The sequence below is a fragment of the Alligator sinensis genome, unplaced genomic scaffold (genome assembly GCF_000455745.1).
Source record: "Alligator sinensis unplaced genomic scaffold, ASM45574v1 scaffold288_1, whole genome shotgun sequence".
NCBI lineage: Eukaryota > Metazoa > Chordata > Crocodylia > Alligatoridae > Alligator > Alligator sinensis.
In genome coordinates, this window is record NW_005841876.1 from 4,380,279 (window position 1) to 4,396,448 (window position 16,170).

General features: G+C 47.2%; 1 protein-coding gene across 3 annotated transcripts in view; it reads left to right on the plus strand.

Moving 5' to 3' along the window:
• Positions 1-16,170, plus strand: part of TFDP1 (transcription factor Dp-1) — a 76,059-nt gene that overhangs the window by 11,937 nt on the left and 47,952 nt on the right. For all 3 annotated transcript variants that reach the window (XM_014527897.2, XM_006017259.3, XM_006017258.3), the window contains exon 3: positions 8,165-8,231. In XM_014527897.2, coding sequence (XP_014383383.1) covers positions 8,165-8,231 — 67 coding nt within the window. The remainder of the gene's footprint in view (positions 1-8,164; positions 8,232-16,170) is intronic.

Here is a 16,170-nt window from a genome sequence, read left to right on the forward strand (position 1 = left end):
CTTCAGCACCCTTGGATGGAGCTCATCCGGGCCTGCCGACTTAAAGGCATCCAGTTCTTCCAAGTGACTCTGCACCATCTCAGGGTCTATGCATGGTAGTCTGGCGCCTTGCTGCTGCCTCTCTACAACCCCAGTGAGAGACTTGTCATGGCTCTCGCTTAGGAACACTGAGGCAACGAACTCGTTGAGGAGTTCAGCCTTGTCCCCTCTGTCTGTCACCAATTGTTTCTGCCCATTTAGCAGGGGTCCTATTCCTCCCTGGGCCTTCCTTTTACTCCCAATATATCTAAAAAACAATTTCTTGTTGTCTTTTACTTGGGTTGCCATCCTCAGCTCCATGGCAGCTTTGGCCCGTCTAACTGCCTCCCTACAAGCACGAGCAGAGGAGGTATATTCATCTTTGGTGATCTCTCCCTGTTTCCACTTTTTATGTGCTCCCCTTTTGGCCCTTAGGCTGCCCTGGATTTCTCTGGTCAGCCAGGGAAGCCTCCTGGCCCCTTTCCCCCTTTTGACTCGCTCGGGGATCGTCTTGCTTTGTGCCCAAAGGATCATTTCCTTAAGGCACAGCCACCCTTCTTGGGCTCCCATCACTTCAAAACTCCTACTCTGCAGTGCGTCCTTGACTAATTGCCTGAGTTCATTGATATAAGCTTTCCTAAAGTCTAGCACTTTCACCCTACTAGTTACCTTACCCACTCGACGTCTTATGGTGCCCAGGGCAGGGGATTGGACTTGATGACCTACTGAGGTCCCTTCTGACCCTAACATCTGTGAATCTATGAAAATCTTGTTGAGCAATAACTGATAAAATAGTATTAGTACAGATGATGTTGAACTGATAGCTTTTAAGAATTGGCTGGAGAATAAACACTCATTTTGTTCAGGTATAGGATAGCAAGCACTGAGAACTCTTGTTGGAAATGGTATTTGCTACTACTGTCCTGCTGGCTTGTCCTTTTTGGAGTCCCAGGTCTACCAATAAGTTATATTTCAAGAATTGTTGACAAGAGCAAAGGTCAAAGAGCCATTGTGATCTTGGGTTCTTTTTTAGGGAATGCTTATTATTATGACCTTGTAGAAATTGGGCTTCAGTAAGCCTCACAGTTTTTATTTAAAAAAATCTTTGAAGTTATCTGAGACATTTCTTGACAAAACTAACAAGGGAGCTGCACACACAGAAGAGATCAGGTCATTGCATCACAGCTAAAATTCTAGGCCAGCGGTTCCCAACCTGTGGTACATATACTAGGGCTGTGTGAAGCTTCGGGTGCTGTTTTGATTCGGTGACCGAATCTGATTCGGAGATTTGGCTGCTACTAAATCAGCCGAATCTCTGAATCAAAGAGACTCCATTCTCCACCCACTCTCCCAGCCCCCTCAGTGGCTGCCCTGCCTGGCTCCAGCGTCCTGACACTTTAGAAAAGCGGCACTCCGGCCAGAAGCGGGGAGGCTGCAGGCCCCCCCCGAGTGCCCAGCCAACTCCCTGCCCTATTGCCCTCCCCCAAGCCCTCCCAAATGCAGCATGTGCAACTGGTGCAGCAGGGCACAGCGGGGCCATGCATGAAAGCTGCCTGTCGCTGCAAGCTCCGTGCTGTCCTGGCCTCACTTCCTCTGTGTGCACGAGAGCAGTGCAGGATTGTGCCCCTCACTGTTGCCCCTGCCTGCAGGTGGCCAGAGAAGCACGGAGCTCACAGCAGCAGCCAGCTTTCGCTGTGCTGCTGTGCCTGGTTGTACACGGTGAACTCCAGAAGGCCTGGGGGAGGACAGCAGGGTGGGGAGCATGAGCCTGCAGCGCACACCCGTCCTGCCCCCACCCCCCAAACAGATCTGGGGGGCGTGGGCCCCCCCTACCCCCTGGGAGTGCACACTGCCAGGAGTCGGCCCCGCCCGAGCCCACAGCAGGCAGGGGGGGAGCCACCTCGTGCTCCTGCTGTAGCAACTTTTGTCTTCTGTTGGGAGCAGGGGGTGTGGACATGGCCCTGGGAGCTGGGGGCCCCCTCCAGGAGGATCTGGGGGCAGGGGCTGTGGGTGGGGGGCAAGGGGCACAAGCAGGCCTGGGGAGTTGGAGGGGTATGGGACTGAGCGACACCAGCAGGGCTGTGGGGGGCATTTAATTTTAACCATGGATTTTAGGAATTTTATGAGAGAATTTGCAATTTTTTCACCAGAGAATTTGTGATTGATTTAATCATGGAAAACCAGGATACCTGCTGATCAGAAGCTGTGAGGTTCTTAAGCCTGCTCAGCATGGATGAAACTTTTGAATGTCTTGGCCACAAACTATCAAATTTCCATGTACAAATTTGGATTTTTAAGGTCTGTAACTTATTGTGGGAGTTCTTACAGGGTCAACAAAAGACCCAGCCTTGGAACCAGATACCACCCGTACTATAATTCAGCTTCCTATTCTAAAGCACAGAGGCACTAGAGCAAGGAAAATGTTTCAAGGATTGCATGTGTCTTGGGTCGTGCAACCCCCTCTTCCTTCACAGAAATGGCTGAAATTTTTCCAAGAAATCAATTTGAAGCAAATTCCTTCCATGGACTATTCCAGTACAAATAGTTGTGAAAAGTTGTATGCAATTTAAAACTGGGTCTCTAAAATGGGAATTGTCAAGCCACCTTAAGGTACTACCACCCCAACTTATATTAAAAACAGGAAAACAAACTATAAAGTTACTTGCAGTAATATTTTAACATTGGAATGTCAGAAATGTCAATCATTTTTAAACTTGCGCTGCTTAATTTTGTGGCTTAGATTTTTTTTAATAGGTCCCTGATCCTACCAAGACAGTTGTGATACAAGTTTTTGCTTTTATTGATTTCACTGAGACTTGACCATTATTTATAGAATATATATACATTACATTTTGTAGTCATACCTACAAGAAGTTGAACAAGTTTAATAATTTTACTTTCACGTTCTTTATCATTATGCCTACATCTTGCAAGTTACTTGGCACATTTTGACAGTTTGTTTACTTCAACCAGAGTTTTGGGCACCCCGCCTGGAATAACTTGTCGGTTCTTTGAGCACATGTTGATGTGGATCCCTTTGCTTGTGTTCATGCACTTAATGTATACAAGATCAGCCTTTTAGATAGCAGTATATGGAGCTGCACATGTGCACTCTCTCTCCTTGTGCTCACATTGGAGGCTATAAATGATAGAGCAGTTAAGACCTTCATTTCCCTCTCAGCTTTTTTCAGTGAGATTAAAACTCGTTGAGTGTCCACAACCTGCTGCTTTCTTCAGATCTCTAGAATTCTGTTCTTTTCCTAAAATTCAAAGAATTTTGTAATCTTCAGTTTTCCTTGAATTGCACATTCAAGATGGTAACACTAACCTGTTATTTCATCTTAAGTTCAAAGCTGGCTTGTGGCTTTTGATGTCTTAAGTTGCATACTTCCTTAGCCGTATACCTGACTCAAATACCCAAAGACGAATAAAGAAGAAAGTATTTGCCTTCTGATATATAGGTTACGTACTTCTATAGCCATTCACTTCCTACAGGAAGTACCTCATATTTGCAGTGTATATAGTCTAATTGTTATCTGTACAAGATACTATCATTTGTACTGCCCATGGCAATGAGAGTTCTCACAAAGTGTTTAGGGTGGTGACAGCCCATCTGCACCTACCCTTATGTTGATAAAGAATTGATTAGAGGCAGATCCTAGTAAAAATAGTGGCAAGTTGGGAAGTGTGTGCTCTGCTGCTTTTTTTTACCTGCTAGGTCCCCATATCTTTTGTAGTTAAGTCACTAACCCACCTCCCTCCCTGCAGAAAAGGTTCTGCACCCTGGGGAGCCTGTTCTGTTCTCTCACACCCCTCTAAATTGGTGCCTGGGGCTTGTGCCCCTGTTACCCACCCACAGTTTTGCTCCTCGTTACCTGCTCACAGAGTTTATGTGGGTTATAATAGATTCTGTGCATGACATACAGAAAGGGAGAACTGGTACTGACATTGGCATTAGTGGCACTATTTTATTTTCAGAATAAACAGGCTGATTCCCTACTAAGAAGGACTCTTTTACTCCACAACATTTTCTTTTTCATTTTGTCTTACACCCAACATACTCTGAGGCAGCAGGTTTGATGGGAATGTGGGGAGTCAGGTTCTTCTCTGCAAATGGTGGGTACTTGTAGGAGCTAGGTGGATGTTAGTATGGATGTATGTAACCTGTCTCTCAAAAACCGTTAGCTAGTTTTGACCCTAAAGAGGCATGGTGATAGAGAACAATGTTACCACCATGAATTTGAGGTAATGTCAGGAATCAGCAAGTGTGTCAGTAGCTGTAGAATAGCTCATATCATTCTGTTTTCTAGTGAGAGATTGGATGTCATGAGCTAACACTGACCCTTTTCACCACACAACCGAGTTACTGGCTGGACTCCATAAATGTATGAGGGAAGCTCGTACCAGTGTCTTCTCTGGTAGTACCTTAATAGCAGATATTTCAAGAATATATTGGACAGCCAAGTTAGATTATCTACAGATGCAAAGGACTCAGTCCTCGAAGGGTATGGGACTTCACATAAGTGTCCTGGAATTCAGAGCCAACAGCCTAGCCTGCATGGCAATCCCTACCTATTTCCATAATTCTGCACTGTAGATCCTAATTTACAGGGGGTCAGTGATGTACTATGTAAAAAGGGAAGTATGGTTTTGTCAAAAGAAAACATTGGGACACTTCCTGAACAGATGAGTGATTACCATATTGCAGTGATTTTAAACCAGAGCGCCATGACCTGGGAGCGCCGTGAGGGAGTGGCCTGGCCCCATGGGGAGAAAGGGAGCATGGCATGGCCACAGCCAGGCCCCATGGGGGGAAAAGGGATGTGGCCCTTTGTCACGAAGTTTGGGGGGCGGGGGGAGGGGTCTGGCCCTGCCTTATGGTGAGGTGAAGCACAGGCTGGCCCCAGCTCAGCAGGGGGAAGGGGGCATGGCCTGGCTCCAACCAACTGTATGGAGCTTGAGGTTTGGGAATTTAGTAGACGGGAGGGTAGCAGTATTTCTTATCCTGTGGGGAGACTCGTAAACCAGATGTGATGGCTCCATGGGCTGCATTTGGCCCGTGGGCTGGAGGTTGAGCACCCCTAGGTCCTGATCATCTTCATGTCAGTGCAGTTTTGGCTGAGAAACTTTGCAGAGATATTCATTCAGTCAGTTGTTCATCTCCCATACACTCTTATCTGATTTCATGTCACTAGTCAGATATCTACTTTGGGGCTGAATGGCAGTCTGCTAGCATAGGTGTTAGCTACTGCAGAACCAGTGTTTTCCAACCTTTTCCAGCCCAAGGCACGCTTGCATTTAATAAAAATTTTCCGTGGCACGCCTGTTAAGGCATTCCCCATCCTCATACCTATTCTAGCTCGTTATAGCTCATTGACATGGCAAAATTCCACAGCACAGTAGTTAATTTCTGATGGCACACTTCTGTGCCCCTGCACACTGGTTGGGGAAACACTGGTCTAAAAGAACCTGATACAGAGCAGGAAACCATCAATAAATCCTTTTTTTTCCAAAAATGGAAGATTTTTTTTTTTTTTTTTTTTTATAGATTCTAAGCCCAGTATAGCTTAGAATCAGGGTAGGCTCCAGTATTATAGATCCTTGAGTATTGGCCATATTAAAAAATCTGACTTTTCATTCAAGTACTTAAGGACCACCTTGCAACAGTATTGCCTTGCTATTTGCCTGTTCAGTTGCACTTAGTCTTCTGTCATCTGTTGATACTGAAAATTTGGAAAGGCCTTTTTTATCTGACTGGTCAAATAGTCTACTGCTGCCTGGGACCTTAATGTCCTCTGAAGAGATTCATGGAACTTCCTTTTGAAACTCTATCAAAATGTTCTCATCATTTAAGTCTGAAGGCTGTCTTTCTAGTTGCCATTGCTTTATCTAGGAGAAGGTGACTTTTGAGCACTTTAGGGCTGGACTTCCCTAGGTCAGGGGTTTTCAGTCTTTTAAGGAATGTACCCCTTTTGGAGTGTATGCCCTTCCAGATGGGAGGGAGGGAAACCAGCAGCATGGGGAAGCAGCAGTGGCAGTGTGGAGTGGTGAATGGCGGCGGCGGGGGATGGGGAAGCAGCATGCGGAGTGGTGAATGGTGGACAGCGGGGTAACGATGTGTGGCAGCGCTGCGGAGTGGTGAATGGCAGCAGCAGGGGGCGAGGAGCTCACACAGCGGCTGCCGCCATTCACCATTCCACACTGCTGCTGCGTGTCCCTTCCCCTTGTCACCACGTGTACCCCCTGGGCCAAGTACCCCCAGGGGTACGTGTACCCCTGGTTGACGACCCCTGCCCTAGGTGATCATTCATAGGGACAAGCTGTCTCTTATTCCAAGTTTGTTCTGATCTTTGTCTCGAAATTTCTCTTGAATCGTTCATTTAGATTTGTAGGATTAGACTATCTCCTTGTTTATCTCTTCTTCTTGTAATGCTAATGGTCACATTTTATCCATTTATATCAGGGGTGTGAAACTCATCTGGGGCCCTGGGATGGATCCGTATTGCAGGGCTCCTTATAGACTAAATAGATAGTCTGGGCCACAAAGATGGCTACTATGACCACTATCTCAGTGGTGAGGGGTCTGGTGGTGATGGTGAGACTGGTGGCAGTGAGGAGTCCAGAGGTGATTCTGCCAGTGGCTAGAAGAATCTGGAGGTGGCAGAGAGTCCAGGGGAGCAGTTTTGGGAGCAGTGGCAGCAAGTCAAGGTCATGTGGTGGTATAAACTCAGAGCTAGGATTAAACATAAATGGGGCTGTCACATTTCCTGCAATTTAAAGGATTAAAATAGTTCCACATCCTTGTGTTCTGTGTTTTGTTGTAATACTGTTTGTTAGTTTTTGAGGTTTTTATATTTGATTGACTACATCTTTCTTGCTTTTAGTTAAGTTTGCTTTCCTTTTCTGGCTTCTCTTCATTTTTTGTTTGTTTTGTAGTAGACTGTGGTTTCTATTCTTCTCAGTTGTTATATCTGAATTCTGTACCTCCTCCCCTGTACTCTTCCCCCCCTTATGTCTTCTTAGTGCACAGACAGACAGAAAGCAGGGTAGATCTGCACCTTATAGGCTAACAAAATCAGTGATGCATAAACTTTTGTAAGCAGCAGCTTACTTCATCAGCAGTACCGTAGCAAGGCGAGGGGCAAGTGGGGTGACTGCTCCGGGCATCGAAGCGAAGGGGCACCAAGAGGTGCTGCTCAGCTGGGGTGGGGTGTGGGACAGAGCCATGAGAACCTCGTCTGGGGGGCACGGTGCGGGGGGTGGGTCCTGTCACTATGCACACCCCCAGGGAAGCCATGGAGGGGCGTGTTCCCCAGATCTGTGTGTGGAATGAGGGCAGGCTGCTGCTGTGGGCTGGGGCCAAGGGCAGCACTGGGCTCTTCCCGGCGGGGGGGGCTGGGCCAGGGTTGTGTTTGGGGTGTGTGGCAGCAGCACTGGGGTGGGGCTCTGGGTTTGGCTGTAGCCACCCCAAAATTCACTGTAGGCCCCTCTGTAGACCCTCTCACAGTGCTGCCGCTGCCTGCTTAGAGTGCAGTCCTGGCCCAACCCCCCACTGGGAAGAGCCTGCCGTAACCCTGCGTGCAAATCTGGGGAAACCCTCCCCATAAGTCCCCCGGGGGCGTACATAACGGTGGGATCGGCCCTCCCCCCATATCCCCTAGGTGAGCCATGCAGCTGTCCCGTACCCTGCCATGGCTGTGCAGCGCCTGCCCCAGCCCCACTCCCTCCCTCACCGCAGGGGTGTCAATCTGCGCCCCCCATGCCCCTTCCCTGCCTGCACCCCTTGGCCCCCAACAGACTTACCAGCCGGGTGCCACTCTCCAAGCTTCCAGGTTGGCCGTGTGCATGCTGCATGTACATCCAGTTTGTATGCAGGGTTTGTAGCACCATCTGCAAAATTGGTTATATCACCAATATAATCAGCATGCTTATTTGTTTTTTGGATATTTTGAATAACTGATCTTTTTCTAAACTTTATTTTTGTGCTTTTCATACCTTACTAATTTTGTGATACTATGGTTATTTAGTTCCAGTTTTATGTTGTAGTTTTCTGGGGTAATTTGTTCTAACTATTAATGAACACAAAAGAATTTATAGCTGTCTGTAGGTATTGTACGTGTAAATTGAACTTATTTTCTTTTTATAGGCTGGACTCATTGAAGCCAATGGAGAACTTAAGGTGTTTATAGACCAAAATCTTAGTCCTGGAAAAGGTAAGAACATATTTTCAGAAAGACTTCTTCCATTTTTTGGCCATAGTTATATCTAAGTGTATTACTGGCAATAATGGGCTTGGCAACTGTCTTTATAGTATGGCTTTTATTAGGTTTTTCTTAATCTCACTGTTATACTTTAACAGACTAACTTTGCAAATTTATTGTGGATTCCAATTTGTGTGATGTTTAATAGTAGCTTTGGCATTTCCTGGTCAGTTATGAATGTAGCTGTACCACTGTACAGGCAAAGATGATAGATACAATTTGCATCAGTGTATCTTAACAGCTGGGGAAAGTGTTTAAGGGCAAATAATTTAAAGTGTCTTTGCCTATTTAAGGGAGGCTTGTAACTGGTATGACTACAACAGTGCTTGGTCATCAGTTATCCTGAGGATTTGTCCTAGTTTGTCAAAGATAATGTTCTTAATAGAAAATTTCTAGACCTTTTTAGATAACAGTTCTGCTGTTTGAGTACCCTGTTTTATTTCTGTGATGCAAACGTGTCTCTGCCTTATGGCCTATAAAAGAGAATTCTATTTCAGCTTGATTATATGGTTAAAATCCAAGAACAATATATCAGTTTTGGAGTTGGGTTAAACATTTGACCTAGGAAAGGCAAGAGAAGCTAGGAAAGAAGCATGAGAACCTGAGATTGGAAGGAATCTTGAGTCACTGACCCCACTCCCCTGCTACTGCATTAACCACAACCGATAATCCCATTTACAAACTCTGTCTTAAAACTGGTTAAATCATTTGCCCCCACTGCTTCAATTGGAAGGTTTTAGGAACTGCGCTTTTCTGAGCTTTCTTTTTTCCAGCCTAAATTTATTCACATCCAATTCACACCCGTTTGTTCTTGTACTATTTTACCTCCTGATATTCATCTCCTGATCTCTTTATTTAAAAATTACAGCAAAACAAAGGCTGAGGGGAGTGAGGTTAAACAGGTTTCCTCTTGTTCAGATAGGCTCTCCATTTCCCTGATCTATCCTCATGACTCTCTGCACCTGTTCCAGTTTGACCTCATCATCTTTCTTAAACATCAGTGACCAGATTGGTACAAAAAATTCCAGGTGATGTCTTATCAGTAACTTGTATAATGTCATCAATACTTCCCAAGTTCTGCTGGAAATACCTCGCTTGGATAAATCTTGTGGTGGCTTATAGTTATCCTGTGATCATTTCACACGCCCAAGATTTTCTCCTCTTCAGTGACTTCCAACTGATGAGGTCTAGTTTGTAGCAGAGACTATAAGTATCTGACTTCGTGCTTTGTTGAATTTCAGCCCTTTTCTATTACTCTGGTGTTCAGGGCTATTCCATTCTTCTTAAATTTTCTGGTCTGCCTTTGTATTGATGAGCCTCTTAACCGCATTTCATCATCTTATTTCAGTGGTACACCACTATTTTTTGTGCCAAGGTGAAAGAACAGTCATTGAAGGAACTCCACATAGTTCCCCGTTTCAGCCCAAAACTTCATCATTTCCATTCAAGCCAGTTCCTCGCATCTTACAGTTCTTGTACTAATCCTTCTCTTCTCTTTTTAATGAATTTCCCATATGATGCTGTATCAAGTGGTTTACTGAAGTAAGTCCATATCATATGCCTTTCTTTGTTTTGACTCTTTGAGAATATGAGCGCAAAAAGAGTGAGACCACAGTCTCATGAAGAGGGCAGGAAAGCCTATTGTTGAAGGCTTTATTTCCTCATTCCCTCAGAACTGAAAGACAGATTTGACAGACTTAGTATGGCACATGATTGTAGCTGCCATAAAGGGAGGGAATCTCTGAGGGTGCCTATACATGAGCTGGGAGGTTACTCCTATGTGCTATAATTACAGTGCACTGGAGCAAACTTTAATAGAGTCTGCTGGAGTGTGGTAGTCACCGTGCTCCAGCCAGCATCTGTGTCTTGTGTATCGGCATCCCTGCAGTTCAAAATGGCAGTGGGGGTACTTTAAAGCTTGTTCAAGAAACTTTAGATAAGCACCCCTGCTGCCATTTTGAAGCGTGGGATGCTGATACAGGAGGCACTCCAGGCTCTTTAATTAGAACAGCTTTTGAAGCTGCTCTATGGTTAACAAACTATTGTTTTCTCAGCCCTGGATAGTGCCTAGACTGGAAAAAATGTTGTAGTTCAGATGTGTAGGGTAAGGAGGAGTATGATGTCAACCTGAAAAAAATACAGGGCTTCCTTACTTTGTGTTACTTTGACCCCAAATGTAACATAGACCATAGAGGTGCCTGTTAGATTAGGAGATTGTTTGGAGGAGTCTAAGAGAACTGAGGTCTTGGGGTTAAAGAGCAGGACGGTAGAACTGTAGAGGTTCCAGCTGGAGGAGCGTCTTTACAAGCAGAGACTTGGGAGAACAAGTAAGACCCTGAGCCCATGTTTAAATGTGTTCTATGTTAAAACTTTTGTACTAAGGTTTGTTAAAATTTATATGGGAGGGAGAAGGTACAGGCTTTGTTTCTGTACCTGGTTGAAAGGCACTCAATGTTGAATTTTCTGAACAAGTCAGAAGTGGACTGTGTAGCAACTTTTAAAGCCTTGAAAACTTTTCCACAGAGTCTGATGTTGGTTCATGGCACAATTTTTTTTACTTGAAAAAGAAATAAACTGTAGTTTATCAGTTGCACGGATAATTCAGGGGTAACATTTTTGCCAAAACCTAACTGCTAAGCTAGATTTTGTAGTAAATTTAGCTACAACTTAATGATTTTATTCTGTAGGGGAACATGGCTTGATTGGATTTGGGGTTTTCTAGTATTTTCTACAGCCTTATATTTTCAGACTTCACTGCTGCAGTGATCAGGTAGTTTAATGTGCAATTTTGACTTTCGTTTATGATTTTAAATATACATTAAACTGTGTGTAATTATAATTAAAAAACAAACAAAATTGAAGAGTAATCGAACCTATCAAACATCCTGTTAGGATTTGTTTTGTGTAAGGTATAAAACTGTCATGGGATTTTTGGTACAGTTTATGGCAAAGGTGTCAAATGTACGTCCCATATGCCAAGTCTGAGCATTCAAGACATGCAGTGGTCACTGCTGCATCAAAATCTAACCTCCAAGTTCCAGATCTGGTCCAGGGAGGGAGGAGGTGGGGGTGAGTTTAACACCCCTGGTTTATGGTTGTCAGGGTTGATGGTAGTCTTATGTAGAGTTTAGATCAGGAGCGGGCAAAGTAGAGCCCATAGGCTGGATTCAGCCTGCCAGTTGACTGGATCTGGCCCGTGGCTGCCTTCATACTGTTCCACCTGGGGCCACATCCCAACCACTCCTGCTGAGGCAGCACACACTGTGCTCCAGCCAGCCCAGGCCTCAGTAGTATTTACAGGTTCCTGCAGGGCTGTTCTCAATGCCACCTTCCACCTGTGGGGATGTTCCCTGGCCACCTTCCACCCATTCCACCTGCCCATAGGTGGCTGCTTATTGTGTAGGGTGGGCAGAGGAAGTGGAAGACAGATGGGAGCTGGAGCCAGAGCCCCATGTGCTGGGGTAGGAGCTGCTGAGGGCTGCTCTGTTCCTTTTGCCTACAGCTGTGGCTCCTTCTCCTGCCTCTGTTGTGCAGCTGCAAGCAGGGGTGGGAGTTTCAGCCAGGCAGCTCCTGCCCCAACACATGGGGCTCTGGCTCCAGCTTCCAGCTGTCTTCTTGCTCTGCTCACCCAACACAATGAGCAGCCACCTATAGGTAGGTAGAGTGGGTGGCAGGTGGCCAGGAGTTAGAGCTGGGTGTACTAGGGCAGAAGCTGCCTGGCTGAAGTTTCCCCTGGTCTGCCCAGAGTGGCGCAGCAGAGGCAAGAGCAGGAAGACCAGCCACTATTGGAGGGGAGGGGAACAGAACAGACCTACTGACCCAGTCCCCAGCCAGTGTGCGCAGATTTCGGCAGGACTGTTTCCAGTGTGGCTGCCGCTGGCCAGGTGCTGCTTTGCTTCCCTTGCCTCCAGTGGTGGCTTTTCCTCCTGTCCCTGCTGTGCCACTCCGGGCAGGCAGGCTGGGGTAAAGCTTCAGCTGGTCGGCTCCTGCCCCAGTGTGCATGGCTTCAGCTCCAGCTCCTGGCTCCCTTCTACTCATTCTGTCTACCCACATGCAGATGGCTACTCATCATGCTGAGTAGACAGAGCAGGTGGGAGGAAGCTGGAGCCCTGTGAGCTGAGGCAGAGCCCCCTGACTGAAACTTCCTACCCCCTCACCTCCTCCTTTCCACTCAGACTGATGCAACAGGGGCAGGAGTAGGAGGAGGACCTGCAGCTAGAGGCAAGGGGAGAAGAGCAGCACCTGGCTGGCTGCAGCTGCACCAGGAACAGCCCTTCTGGAAGCTGTGCATGCTGGTTGAGCTGGGGCCAGGCAGGCTGTCACGGGTGGGAGCACAGTGCGAGATGCTCTGGGTGGGAGCTGGTGGGGCTTGCCCCCATGTGGAACACCATGGGGGCAGCTGTAGACTGTACCACCTAGGCAAGCTCTGCTGCAGGTGTCCCCTGCTCCCCCTTCCTCTCCTCACTCCTGGTTGTCTCCTGGGACCTAATGCCCAGGGCTTCCCTCTCCAACACCCTATACACATTGCCCCCACCCCCCTCTGCAGGGCAGGGTCATGCAGGGAGTGTATCGCAGCTTGCCCTGGCCCCAGTCTGTTACCGCTCCATGACTCAGCCCTGTGATCTCAGCCTCACTTGCCCGTTCAGCTCCCAAACACTGCTTGCCACGCGCTCAGTGGCCCATAGGGAGTTTTGGTGAGTTGGGAGGGCTAGGGGGAGTGCTGAACTGGCCCGCAACAGCTCATCAGAACTCCCTTGTGTGGCCCTTCAGCCCAAATAATTTCCCACCCTTGCTTTAGAGTAGGATTGTGTATGATGGTTTGGACAGGGATGATCCTAGCTCAGGCAGGGGTTGGACCTGATGACCTCTGGAGATCCCTTCCAGCCCTACTTCTCTGTGATTCTTCGATTCTGTGGTATTGCACAGAGGACAAAACCAAGTTTGGATAATAAAATATCTCAAGCCAAAACTAATAAGTCTGAATTCAGATTACATGGTGGTAAACAGAAGCCCTTCAAGTGTTATGAAGGCCAAATTTACACTGCTGGTTTTACATCATGCATCAACCACAACCTTAAGCTTGTTCTTCAGGAGGGAGCAAAAAAAAGGGGAAAGGAATGAAGTAGCATTTCCCCGTCACCTCATACTTAACACTGAAAACAGTTATTTTAATTGGGACTGAGAAGCTTCTTATTACTGAAAGAGAGGGTCTCTTGTTTGAAGTTTTGCCAAGGTGAGTAGAGCTTGTAGCAGAATACAGTAATACTCAAGCTTAGGTCCAAAAACTTCTTACAACTGACAAATTTGAAGCAGGAAACTCAACTGGATCTGTAGATGCACATTCAGCTTGGAGGAGTGAAGGCTCAGGGGTGACTTAGTGGCAGTCTGTAAGTATATAAGGGGTGTGCATCAGGACCTGGGAGAAAATCTGTTCACCAGAGCACCCTAAGGGAAGACAAAGTCTATCGGTCACAGACTGTTTTAGACTGGACATAAGGAAAAACTTCTTTAAAGTCCTAGTCTCTAGAGTCTGGAATAGATTTCCCCCAGAAGCGGTGCACCTCCTCTGGATACGTTTAAGAAATGCTTGGATGCTTATCTTGCTGGGGTGATCTAACCCTAGCTGACTTCCTGCCCCTTGGGCAGGGGGCTGGACCCGATGATCTCGCAAGGTTCCTTCCAGCCTTAATGTCTATGAAATCTATGTACTTCACAAAGTGGTCTGTTAATGACTTTAAAAATTTTCACTGTACCAAAGTGCTAACTGGCAAGCTGACATTCTACTTTGCATGGGAATAGAGTGCCTTACTTAATGTTATGTATGTACTATTTATTAGGCCTGTGTGAATAGGGAAGCATTCAATTTGGATTCAGAGGGCAATGATTTGATTCTGATCACTGTCCCAAATCGATTCAGCCGGATCTGCTTTGGAAGATTCGGCACTGATTCGGAGAGATTTGACTATAGACTATAATGGGGAATCACTGAAATACCTATAACTTTGTCATGTTTTAGCTGATTTGGATAAAAATTGCAGGGATGGTAGCCCCTTCTGAGGTCATGAAGCCTGCCAAGTTTCATGGAGATAAATGCAGGGGTTTTTGGGAAGCTGTACCTCAGGCTGCTGACAAGCAAAACTCGTGACGTGTGTGTGAAGGCACGCCCTCACTGGTGCTGGAGCCTCTACACAACACAGTAACATGCCCCAATGAGGCCTCCTCCTCCCCTTCAGCCTCAGCTTGGTCCACCACTTTAAATAACAGCAGGTAAGCAGTGCACTGCAGCACAGTAGCACTAGCATCTCAGGCAGCCAAACTGTCACGGACTAGAGCCTTTCTTTCCTTTCCTGCAGGAGCTTCTTCAGTAACTGCCAGAGAACTCTCCCTGCCAGCCCCAGCCCTGGGGCTTAGATGTGCCCAGGGCCCTGCATCCTTCCAGTCAGCTAACCGGGGACTGGTGCTAGGGGTGTTGGTCTAAGGACATGGCACTGGCAGACAAGGTTATTTGGGTCAACCTGGTATTTTTTAGTAGACCAACTGAATAGTTAGAGAAATATATCTTAGCAAGCTTTTGGGTTGAAAAACCCTTTGTCAGGCTGAAGAAGCACTTGCAGTTGGTGTGTGTGCTCTTCCTGGATGGAAGGAATAGTAAAGGAGCCAGAGTCTGGCATGCAATGCAGGCAAGAAAGCCAGTCAGTCAAAGTGGAAATGGAGGCATCAGGGGGTGAGAGAGACAGGCCAGGGTAGTGGGGAAGGGGGATGTAGCAGGTAAAAGTGCAGAGGTACCTGGGGAGTCAGATGTCAGGCAGGTTGTAGTGTGTTGGACATCTGACTCCCCAGGTACCTCTCCACTTTTGCCTGCCTCTGTCATCCCCTGACATCTCTATTTCCATTTTCACTGACTGGCTTTCTTGCCTGCATTGCATGCGAGCCTCTGGCTTCTTTACTATTCCTTCCATCCAGGAAGAGCATACATACATACCAACTGCAGGGGATTCCTCAGCCTGACAAAAGGTTTTTCAACTCAAAAGCTGACATCCCAGGCACCTAAGCTGAGCTCACCTGGAGCTTCACAACTCCACTGCAACTAGCAAGCCTCAGGCCTGTCAAAGACATGATGGGTCTGGGCTTGCCCCAGCTAGGACTGTGTGAATGCGTGTGGTGGCTGGAGGTTATGGCGCCTCCTACCCACCTTTCACCACGGGGATTCATAGATTCATAGATGTTAGGGTCAGAAGGGACCTCAATAGATCATCGAGTCCGACCCCCTGCATAGGCATAGGGATCCTTGGTCCTGGCATGTCATGGGGCTGCCGCGCCGCCAGCAGTCCCACCAGGCCTCACCAAACCTGGCAGGATGCAGTTTTTAGTGGTAATGCCCAGGACCTAGGGCAGCCTCCTTCCCCATTGCCCCAGCCCATACCTCCAACTTCGTCCTGGCATGGTAGCTCAGCATGGACATGTTCTTCCCCTGCTGGTTGGTGATGCAGTGAGTGCAGCCTCCAGCTCAGAGAGTGGGGCATTAAATGGTTTAAAAAAATAAAATGGAAATGGGTGTGGAGTGAGGAGGGTGGCACTCCGTCTGCAGGTGGAGTTTGGGGCACCACAGCAGCAGGAGGTTCACCTTGAGGAACATCAGCTGCTTCACCAAACCAGGATCCAAGTAATTGTGATGGGGTGTCACAACATCCTCAGCAATGCTGAACACCCTTTTGCTCGGAACATTGGTTGGTGGACAGGACAGGTGTTCCTGGGCAACTTTGGCCAGATCCTGCCACATCTGGCTGGGGTTGCCCAATAGGCCAAGGGGTTGCTGTGCAGCGGCTCCACATCCTCGGTGAGATAGGTAGCCACTGAGGCCTCCGCACTACCTGCCTGATGGTGGGGGCTG